This window comes from Plectropomus leopardus, chromosome 2 (assembly GCF_008729295.1).
Source record: "Plectropomus leopardus isolate mb chromosome 2, YSFRI_Pleo_2.0, whole genome shotgun sequence".
Taxonomy (NCBI): Eukaryota; Metazoa; Chordata; class Actinopteri; order Perciformes; family Serranidae; genus Plectropomus; species Plectropomus leopardus.
In genome coordinates this window covers 24,226,605-24,238,493 of record NC_056464.1, presented here as the reverse complement: position 1 = coordinate 24,238,493, position 11,889 = coordinate 24,226,605, and the positions used below count along the sequence as shown (strand labels likewise).

At 39.9% G+C, this 11,889-nt stretch overlaps 1 protein-coding gene across 1 annotated transcript; it reads left to right on the top strand.

Annotated features, from left to right (window-relative positions):
* The first annotated feature begins 7,517 nt into the window (after positions 1–7,517).
* ddit3 (DNA-damage-inducible transcript 3) lies at positions 7,518–11,798 on the top strand. The gene is made up of 4 exons (XM_042506713.1): positions 7,518–7,634; positions 9,070–9,131; positions 9,609–9,817; positions 9,998–11,798. The coding sequence occupies exons 3-4, from the start codon at positions 9,662–9,664 to the stop codon at positions 10,778–10,780; spliced, it is 939 nt and encodes a 312-aa protein (XP_042362647.1). The 5' UTR covers positions 7,518–7,634; positions 9,070–9,131; positions 9,609–9,661; the 3' UTR covers positions 10,781–11,798.
* The last annotated feature ends 91 nt before the right edge of the window (positions 11,799–11,889 follow it).

Genomic DNA, 11,889 nt, shown 5'->3' with positions numbered 1-11,889 from the left:
ACTTCATCAAGTTAAACACAATGTATGGAAAGGTGAAAAATTGGAAAATGATATTTGCTTTCCTGATTAAATTCTAATTTGGTTCACTTAAAGATATTCATTTTTTTAATATCTAAAAAAAAATACTCCTTTGTGGTTGTTTGTCATAAGGAATTGTTATGCCCGGGTATAAACACTAGGTGGCAGCATAGCATCTAATAAAAAGGTCACACTCTCTTTGCATTCAGCTTTCAAAGACATTATACCCAACAGACTCCAGAAGTGCTGATTACTCCGCTATACATAAACATATTTATGTCCTGTCAAATTTCTGTGGAAAAAACAACAACTATATGGGTATTTCAGAAAGTAATTATTATCTGCATGACCGTTTGGGAATATTTTTACGCATTTGCAGCTGGTCTTTAAAATGCCCTGTTGGGGTTGACCTGATTGTGCACACTCAGTTTATTGACTGCACCTGTGACAATTAAACAGCTCTGCTCTGATTGCCTGGCAGCTGACAGCAGTCTCTTATATCTGTGAGCTGCCACTCTTCTCTACACGCCCTGATGAATGCTGCTGTTGAAAAAATGCAGGCACAAAGCCCATTTATTTAAAGGACTTTTATTTTTTTGTTTCAAAACAGTTTGCTTTGGTATTCTTTGTTTGTGATTAATTTGTCCAAAAGCAAAGTACAAGTCCAGCCTCTCTGGTTTTGTTTTGATTACAATATGTTCTTGGATCCAAACAACACCTCTTTTGTGATAGTGAAGGAGCACGCCTCAGCCAGTGTCAAGTTTGTCTGTGTGAAAGTCCACACACTTTAATACTGTCTTTGGACTTGGACTTACTTGTTGGATTCCTACATAAACCCTACCTATGCATAGGATTACATATATACTACTTACCTTCATACCTACCTGTAATACTTAAAAATTAAACTCTTACACTCTTAAATGTATTTAAAAATGATCTTGAAAGGGTCTTAAAAAGCATTAACTTTAAGTGTCTAATGTAGACACGCTGTGTTAAATCAACAATACAGCAATAGTTTTTATTTACATTGGTAATCCCTTAAAGAAGAGTAAGTTGACATTCTTGACCAACTGGATTCAAACTGGTTAGAAAGAGCTAATTTTAGTTCATCCAACACTGCCTACTATGGGAAAACTGCATTCAAAAGTACACAGTGTAACTAACACAACGCACTCAGTGAATTTCTCTGAGGTCAACTTCAAATCCATCCAGCATTACAAAAGCACTAAAACCAAAAGTCAGCTCATGACGTCAGGTGACTGTTTGTATTAGTGACAGCGGCCCAGACAGGTAACATATGGTCGGGCAAGGATCAGGTGTTTCTGATGACTCATCCAAACACAGCGGCTCATGTGAGTTAAGTAACAGCCGCTGCAAGCCACCACAAGTGTGTTAATTGTTTACCGGGTTGCCAACAGAAACATGTAGTGCAGAGGTCAGTTTCCTGATCACTCAAATGTCTTTCTATATAATCCTCTTCAGCTGGATAAAAGCCTTTTTGGAAACGTGTGCCTCTGGTTAATGTGGCTCACAACATGTAATAAATCTTTGTTTCTGCGCCTGTGGATTCTTCCTTTAGCTGCATCTTATTGCCTGTATTACTTTTTTTTTTTTCATTTCGGAGAACGATTAAGTGCTGAGTGGCTTTCTGTTTCTCCTAATGGAGGGGGAGGACATATCAAGTGTGACTCGCAGGGAATAAGATCCAGAGCTCCAACTTAGAAGGGAATGCCCCAGTTGAGCACAGAGACATACCGTGTACTGTATATCATGTTGTACTGCATTTGTCCGTCTATTTTGGGCCTACTGGACTGGGTCAGTCCACGTAGCCCCATCTGTTAAGAATCATTATACACAATTATAAACTGATGATTGCCAAGAGGTCAACCCAAAATGCTGTTAAGTATCACTTTTTTTTTTTCGACTATTACCTCTCTGTGTGGGTCTGAATATGAACGAGGATAAAAGGAATGAAATGTTGATTAGCTGGGTGTACTGAGCAATATGGATCCACTTCATGTGGTAAATAATAACCGTGAAATGTTCAGCCAAGCCATGCACGTTACAGTAGGTGAAGCCCTTGAACCAAATCTATTTTGGGCCCCCAAAAGTCTAGGGCCAGCTCTGACTGAATGGAAAAAAACAGAGCCTCTATCGAAAATGGACAGTTTTAACAGTGGCATATAAACCCAAAGAAAGATTCTTGGAGGGCTTTTCGTGACATTTAAGCTCCAGTCATTCTTGACTCTTCAGTCAAATTGCAGGTGCTTATATATGTCAGCAGCCCACGCCGCCCCGTCCTCCACTGGACAAAGTAAATATTGAAGTCCTCAGGCAGCACAGAGCAGCTGAGCACAGAGGAGGCTGCAGGCTGCACCAATTGCTCCCAAATCTGTTTCTGGTGCTGATATGGGGAAAACTAAGACGAGAGGAAGAAAAAGATGGAGTAAAAGCCTGGAGTGTGTTTGTCTCACTGCCAGTATACCCACCTGTTCAGACAGGCTTTTAAAGTTTAATGCCCTACAGTCTCTTGCTGGGGCTTGTGGGTTTTAGCTTTGCCTTTTTTCTTACGTCTCATCTTTGACACATATGTCGGTGCCAAGAAATGAAGAAATCAAGGCTGTGGTAACAGTTTAAATATTGACAATAGCACATGCTCATTCTGTTCTGTACAGTATTGATTACATTGCTGCTGTGTAATCAAATATTTAACAAAATTCAAATCAATTAACTTTACAGTAGAGCACTCAATAACACTGATATCTCCTCTATTCTGACCAAAAATAGTAAAAATGGTTTTAAAAAAATAGAGGCAGAAAAAAAAACTGACAATAAGCTACAGAGAAGAGAGAGCAAATCACACAAGGGCCTCTGCATCAGTTTGTCAATCTTCCCTGAATGGGTCTGGACAGGTGAGCAGCGTGTGGTGAGGCAGACTGAAGAAATGGGCGGAGGTAAGCGGAGTAAAGTGGGATGAACACCGTTGTGGGGCAGAATGAGAGGCTCATAGCGAATGAGGAAAAGAGTTGTGTAAAGAGGGGTGAGGCGCAGATGTAAACAGGGTTTTAACGCACTAACAAGATTGCCCGCAAAGTCGTCTCTAAAGCTCCAAACACAGAAATCTCAGGAATTGGATGTGACATTTAGCTGTTAAATCAGGACGGGACTAGATGGGATTGAGTGGATAACTTAAAAACTCTCATAAATAAACTTGAAGTAGTTGTTTTCTGCTTCCTGGGAATGCTGGACATCTTATCTGTACCGCAGGATGATAGATTGGGGACCTTCTGAGGAGATAAAATGCAAATTAGTTGATTAATGGGCATCAGGAGACAATAGAGAGGTGCAATATTGGCCTTGGCTGAGATGGGCATTGGCAAAAGAGATGAATGTAGTAACAATGGGGGCTTAAAGATTAAAGGTCCAGTGTGTCAGATTTAAGGGGATATATTGGCAGAAATAGAGTATAAAATAATAAGTATGTTTTCTTTAGTGTATAATCACCTGAAAATAAGATTAATCATGTTTTTGGTGCCTTAGAATGAGTCTTTTATATCTATATAGGGAGCAGGTCCTCGTCCACGAGGCCGCCATGTTTCTGCAGTAGCCCAAAATGGACAAACCAAACACTGGCTACACATTGGGCCAATTGCGTTTTGTATTGGCCAGCATAGGTAGAAGCCCCTCCACTATTTGCAGTGTTGAAACAACACTCTTTTTTATTTTTTTATTTTTTTTTTTAATGTGAAACTGCTTTTGTGTTCAGTGTTTTTACGGATTTAAATCACTGGGCCCATTTATTTTGGAGAGGAAGAGACCTCTGCGGATAATTTTGCTCCCACTACTGCCCTCTGAGGCAAATTGTGGATAATGATATTGAGCTTTATAAATAAAACTGAAATGAATGGAGTTATTTTTGATGGATTAAATGCCCGGATCTTTCAGCCTCTGATAAAGATCTGCTGAACGCTGAAGGAAATCTAAACGGAAAAAGTTTCAGCTGGTTGCAATCTGCAATCGTCACTGAGATAAATGCCCCTAAATTTGACACACTGTTTAAAGATAAAGCAATGTTAGTAATAATTGTTGGCAAAATATCCCATTTATTTTGCCTTGAAATCTCAGCCATGTACTGTATCTCTGCCTCATTCAAGTTTAAAATGACATTTAATCAACACAAACAACCAAAGTTGCTGTTGTTTTTAAAGATAATTTCTTCCTCAGTTTTCACCATTCGACCAGAACGTCTGATAAGTTGAGGAGGTCTCTCTGCTGTTTGTCTGGGACGCCGTGAACGAGTTGATACACACAATGAGAAAAAGCGAGCCAAGAGAGAGACAGAAAAAAAGGATTTACTGTATCACCAGTACGTGTTAACAGCTGTATCAGTTGGTCTCAGTTCAGATCAGAGAGGGGAAGGATTCCGACAGCTGGTGTGTGTGTGTGTGTGTGTGTGTGTGTGTGTGTGTGTGTGTGTGTGTGTGTGTGTGTGTGTGTGTGTGTGAGGGGGAACAGGGTGTGGAGCCTTGACCAAGGGCACAGGACAGAGACAAGGGAGTGTGGTGTGGTTGGCTGGAAAATTCCCCAGACTCTTTCTGTCTGTAAAACAAAAGAAAACAATAGCCGAAAATTGATAAAAACTCCAAATATAAACCATCCCCATTGTCAAGTTAAAAAAATGTTTCCATCAAGTGAATTTTTTGTCCCCCATCACGGATTGTTGGTTTAATTTCTAAACACCAGCATATGTTCTAAATCAATGTGGCAGCACCACAAAAAGCAGGCAAATAAGAAAAATAAATTCCTTCATCCACATTTGAAAACTATTTTTAAATTTAATCTTTTTTTCTTCATTAAATGGTAAATGTTGGTTGTTTTACATTGTCTGTTTATAATAGATATACATACATCACACTGTTGTGTTATCACAATCCAGAAAATTAATTTGGACGCAAGTGGACTTTCTTGTTTTGTTTTGCTTGTTTACAAATATATAATGTAATATATGACAGCTGTGTAGAGATTAAGCAAAAAAATGTACATATGAAAAATATATTCAGTTTATATGACTAGGCAGACAAAGGGGTATTTTGTGAGATTAGGCGACAGCGAGTAAAACATTACAGAGACACCATAGCAACTGATGTCTCCAAATACCACCACCAGTAATGTCTAAATCTCATCTAAAAGCTGATCCACATGACCAGACAGTTATCAGCTTGGAGCGCTTGTTTACACTCTGTCTGCTCAGTGTCATCAGAGAATAACAGAAAAGAGGATAAATAATATATCTCATTTAGAACACGCTGTATTTTTGTTTTTGTTTTCTTTTTTTTAATTATAAATTAAAACGACAATCAATCAAAAAAAGAGGGAAAATCACTGTCAGACTAAGTTGCAAAACAGAAAAAGAGGCAACCCAGATCTGGGGTTGTAAACAGTGTTTTATAATGAATACAACACAGACGACGGGACTGACAAAATAAACAGACGGCAGGGGTGGAGAGGGAGGGGTGTAGAGAAAGTATGCTGAACTACTCAGCAACAGCCACTCAAGTCGTGACGTGTTCACGGTGCTTCCTGCAGCGCTTTAACCCGGGTCCTAGAGACAGTATTTGAGCTTTCTATTCGCTACTTGGCGCTGTTGCTATGGGGCTGTGCATGTTGAGCCCGTGCACGTGGCGCCGTGCATGGAGAAACAGTTTGTGTGTGCTGAGTTTGGGATTAGGGCAGAAAGTGTCAGGAGCGGGGTGAAGAGCGCGCATCAGGAGTGCAACATGATGAAACGTGGTTTTGTTTTGATGTCACTTTTTGTTGTTGTTGATGATGATGTCGCCGTTGTTTACGTTATTAATGGTCACCGTCCAACACTGAAATGAAAAGGATAACACTGACTGTCTGGCTCCTTGTGTGTCTTAGATCGTGACCTTGTTGAACTTTGTGGTTTTAAACTCATATTAGCCTATTTTAATATACATTTTTAGGAAATGAGTATTATTGTATGCATGATGGTCAGTCTTAGTTTATACGACTTTATCACCGTGTTACAAGGCTTGATGTTTTCAAATAAATTTATGTTGACCCATATGTCATGGGCTATTTATGTACGTAAAGAGACAACATGTTTTAAAAAACTTAAATGTCGGCTTAAACCCTATAAATAGTGCAATCATTTTCACAATATGATCAACAATAAGTTATTTATATGGGCAAATGTGACACAATAGGGACTAAAGTTGATCTATATCTGAATAAACACCATATTGCAGAGCGTGTCTGTGTTGTTTAGTGGTGTTTTTTATGAGCTATTATCTATCATAACATGACTGTTAAATTGCTGTTTTAGTGTGATGAGCCAGCTTGTTAAATTCAGTCTTTTATTATGGTAATTTATAATAAAAAAGAGTCAAATAAATCAATAATAATCGGTCAAATAACGAATGATAACACACCTATCAGAGTAAACATGTAATAAAAGTTTTTTTAAAAATTTTTTTTATCTCGGATTTATAAAGGATCCTGCTGAATTTCATCACTAACAGCTGAAAATATCCTCGGACACTATGAGGGGGGACAGTGTGCTGTAGGATCACACCCAGCAGCGCTCAGCTCGCGCCACAGACGCTCCACCGGCCGGGCGTGTGTTATGATATCTCGCGAAACTGCAGCAGAGCGCGCGGTATGAAATGAATGAGAATATGACACCACGTGTGTGCTTAAAGTCTGGTCTGCGGCATTTTAGAAACACCGGGCAAATAAAAGACGTCCAGCAGAATCACACCGGGAGAAACGTGTTGTTCCGAGGGGGTGGCCGGTTATTACTTTCTCCCTCGTGGATTATGGAGTAAAGGGGGTGTGTTAATAATGTCAGTGTCGGCGACAAACTTAAGACCTGTAATCAAAAGTCCAGTGGAAACAAACGCAACACAATGAATATAATAAAACAACAAGAAAGCGCTCAATGCGCTACATTTTTTTTTTTTTTTTTAAATACGATAAAACAATTCGTGAGAAAAATCGATTCAGCTTTTGTGTTCCGGAAACAAACAATTCTTCGACATTAGATATCCATGCATATATGTATATTTTTAGATTTTAGTTAGAGCCAACACTGTTTAATAAAACATGTTCTGATTCTGCTGGTGTTATCCCCAGCTAGAAATTGGTTGCCAAGCATTGCATCATTCCTTTCATGTGACTCCCATACGCCCCAAATTCGTCCTGGCCGTCTTATGACTGCATCACAATTGCTGCTCGTACAAACTATACAGGCTGGAGAGAGAACCAGCGGCGAAGACGACACCAAACCCCGCCCGAGCGCTGCTTTTGGGCTACTCTATTGGATGTCGTTAAGGGAAAGATCTTAACTCCGCGCTCCTGATTGGACGATCAGAACGTCAGTGAACGTCGCTCGGGCTAGGTTGCGATGAAACTACCTTCCCATGCATAGTTCGGTTGGCCTCTCCCTCAATATAAACACCGCCGGGAGTTTCCGAAAAATCACATTCAGACGTCCAGACTGAACAATGGTTAACATGAGCTATCACCAATTTTTACTAAAACATCCACATTCGAGTTCAAGACAGTCGAGAAGGCGAGCGAATAGAAGAAAAAGGGTAAGTGGCGGTTCTTGTCGATAGTTTTTGCCACTGTAGTCGATGTTTTTCGGTCTTTCGGCGAGTAACGGCTACTTAACTTGAAGTGGTCTGCTGTACTGGAAAGGGAAAAAAAGCATGTTTTTGGCAGATATCCCAGTGCCATTTTTAGAATAACAGTTGTCTTAATCCATCACAATTTACATGGAGTTGTTTGTAAGTGTTGTCTGCTTGTGTCTGACAAGTTGTCAAAGCTTGTACGGAAGTTTTGTTTTTTTTAAAGAAGGGTTTGAGCGTTTAACTTGAATTTATTTTGTGAATTTTGTAGCTACGACATCCTGCTTTGAATTATTCACAGTGTCATTTCATTTGAATTAAATGACACTAGCTTAACGTTACTCCGTGTGACGTCTGACAGTAATTGGTGGAGCTGTTGACTCGATCGGCTTTTCATTTTTTGACAGCTACATTTGTTTTTTCACACTTTTAACACACCAGCTTATTACTACTGTTTACCACTAAATTAATAGATGTTTATATTGTAAATTAATTTTTTCCAACCCTGTGTTTTCCTCTGTGTGTACGTTTCCTTTTGTTTCGCCCTTTCCTCCTGCTGGACTTACATTTCCATGACGTAATTGTCTTGGCTTACAGTGGACATGTAGCCCAACTAAAAAAAACAAAATATAAAATTGAATTTAAAATAATTGTATCAGGAAATAGTTGGTTTTTTTAAAATTTACCAAACCTATGGTTAAAAGTCTGTGCTCACACAGGAAGTGTAACATTTGGTATCAAGTTTAAGTGGATTTATTTATTCTTTATCGCTTTTGTACTTCAATTCACATAACTGTCTATGCCACATCTATTTCGGTATGTTTTATTTATTTTTCATAATTGCACATCAAATGAGTTAAGCAGAAATCTTATTTTTTATATGAAAATGTAGCTACAAGCTTCGTCTGCAGTCAAAATATAGTCATTATGGTGGTTTTATTTTAATATTTTTTTGTTTTGGACAGCTTTAAGCAATTAATTAAAGAAGTGGACCTGACTGTCAGAGCTGGAGAGATCAAAATAAAGGGATCTACTCGTCGTTTTTAACCACTTGTTTATCGATCCTCAACGTGTTTTTAGGGCCGTAGAAAGCAGGGGGCGCAATAGAGAACATTTTGGTCTTTGTTTACAAGAATGAAGTGACAGGAATTTTATTTTTCTCCTTTCTTGATAATCATTTTAACAAATATTGACAAAATATTTCTTTTATTATTATTGTAATTCATCATTCTCCAAAACAGCCATCCGTGTTTAATTAAGGCACATTTTATTCCTTGACCAAGCTTGCTCTGTATTTGTGCAAATCATCACTTTGATTATGAAGTCTCAGCAAATTTCAGCCATTAGAAGAAACATTTCTTTATTTTCTAAGACTAACCTATAATTTTGTTTCTTTCAGAATTGTTGGGACAAGTTATCGCCAACAAATTGGCAGACTTGATTAACAGAGACTTTCTAAAGGTAAATTCTTACATTTGACATATTGAGTGCTGCATGTTTGTAAAGATTTTGATTCAGTCAGTTTTCTCATTTTAATATAAATTTTGTATTGGTTATCAAATTTCTTCATAAAGATTTTAAATATTCAGATTAAATGTTTTTCTTTCTTCTTTTTAAATTGTGCAGTACAGTCATTTCCTCACTTAGTGTCACTGTTTTTCCGTTTCACAAGTTGGTTACACAATATACTGTACTTTGATCTAGATTTTTTCATTATGTTGCAACGACATAGATAAGGTCTTCTTGCACTATTAAGTAATGATACATGCCATCTTTTATCACTGTATACCTACAGACTATAACTCTACCAGTTTCAGAACAGTAAAAAACTAACAAGGCGGAGTTTCTGTGACTTGTCTGTCATTTAACGGGCTGTACTTCTCCCTTCATCGCTCTCATTTTCCCAACCCCCCCTGCATCTGGCCACTCCTCCCTCAGGTCCAGTGTGAACCGTGTGGCCGAGTACCTGTGTGTTGCGACTGACTGGCGAGATGACTGCCGAGTGGCTACACCTGCCCCCGCCGTACCCCCCTGGCGTGGGGCCGTTGTGTGGTGCAGAGTTGGAGGCGTGGTATGAGGACCTGCAGGATATTCTGGGCTCTGACACGGGAGGGGCAAAACTGGCACGTGCCCCCACATGCACCGAGGTCAGTAGCTTGAAGAATCAAATGGCTAGTGTTTTTCATCCTTTATATTTTCGTTTTCATTTTTCTTTTTTAGGTTTGTTTTGCTGTTTTTAACTACGCACTAAATTACGTGAAGTGAACTCATACTGTGATATTTGACCTGCTTTGACGGGCGTTGACGTTTCCGTTTTGTGTTTGTAGAAAGAGCCGGAGTTTCTGGATGTTCTGGAGAGTTGTTCTCTGACGTGGCTGACTGACGGAGGCCAGACGTGGGGCGAGGGTGTCCAGAGGGCAACAGAGGAGATCCACAACACCCAGCCTCTGCATCACACCTCATCATCATCCTCCTCTTCCTCCTCCTCCTGCATGAGTCCGGCTGTTGCAGAAGAGCGGCGAGCGGAGGCCGAGAGCGGCAGAAGTGGAGATGGCTCGACAGGAGGCGGCAGTGATCTGCTGCCTCCGGAGTTTTTCGAGTTGCTGAGTGAAGGAGGAGTGGGAATGGTGGATCCGAGCGGAGCGGTGATCAGCGGCGGCTATTATTACCATCACCATCAGCACCACCAAGCTAACAGCGTCCATCCTGCTTCTCCCTCAGCCAGCGAGGAGGAACTGCCCTGTGTCCCCGATTCTCCCTCCTGCTCCTCCTCAGCCTCCCAGTCGCCATCTCAAATTTGCTCTTCCCCCTCCTCACCTGTCTCTTCTCCCTCCGTCTACCCGTCCTCCCGCCTGGGAAAACGCAAGAGGACCACCAGCGAGAGGGCCAACAGTGCCTTGTCCTCAATCGCCTCCTCCACGCAGCACACATCCTCATCCTACTCATCTGCCAAAAAGAGTCGCAAAGAACGAGAGCAGGAGAACGAGAGGAAGGTACAGGAGTTGACGGAGCAGAACGAGCGCTTGAAAGCGGAGATTGAAAGGCTGGGAGAGGAGGTACAGAGGACACGTAGAGCCCTGATAGAGAGACTAGTCAACACCAGGAAATGAGGAGAGAAATGAAAGAGAGGATGGAAGACAGGAATAAAAGATGACAGGTCCTACACAATTGGAATAAGCAGTGGTGTGGAAAAGGTGTAACATGGTGGTCATGAAATGCCTCTTGAGACAGGAAAGGATGGAAACCAAAGATATTTCATAAGCAAGAGGATTTTTTGGGGGAAAACACAGAGCTTAAAATGGCAAGAGATAGGAAAGTGATGAAAGTCAAGACAAGAGAAGGCTCAGAGAGAAGGGGCTGCAACGGCAATGCGGCAAATAAAAAGACACAGCATGTTTAAAGGAAAAGGAAGAACGGACAGCTCTAAGTGCAAATGATACTGTGGTTCTGATGAATGTTTGTCATTTTAAAGAATGCCTAACACTGAGACCCATCACATAGGATGGCAGTTATGAGCATTTGATGATTTGTAAGTTGGACAGAAAGGAACTTAATTCAGAGAGTGCATTTCATTGTCATCTTTTCCCACCATTTTGCAATAATTGTAACTCCTACGTTAAGGGCTGCAATTTGGCTAGCAGAGATTATTTGCCCCAATTTGTGGAGAGTTTAGGAGCTCAGGAAAAGTTTGAAAGTGCCCAGTGCAGTGTGAGTATGAGAGAATGATGTCTTTTGGGAGAGAATTCATAATCTTTCTTACTTTTTTATAACCCATGGCTTGTGTGTATGTGTATTTAGATAAAGTAAGTAGGACCCGGCTATACTTTCTAAGCTGACCTTTTCTATCAATATGGGAATATGTGGTAGAATTACCACAAATTGTTCTACCCTGATTTACTATTTTTATATAATGCTGTAATATATATACACAGTTGTACTGTAATGGCTTGTACTGTAAAATGCCAACATATTCACTGTTATTTTCTCATTGCAGTCACTAAATTGTTAATCGTTGAATAATATGCATGGCTTTTTATCATTGATGGCATCAAAAACATGTATTTTACCATACCGTTAATTTTATCCTTCATTGTAATCCTAAATTTGCAATAAAAGAAAAATTTGCAATTGTTTGTGTAATGTCATGTTTTTTTCTTCTTGTTTTGGCTTTTAATGACCTGTGTGTGGACAATTTTTTTAAATGTAGAAAAACTCGAGG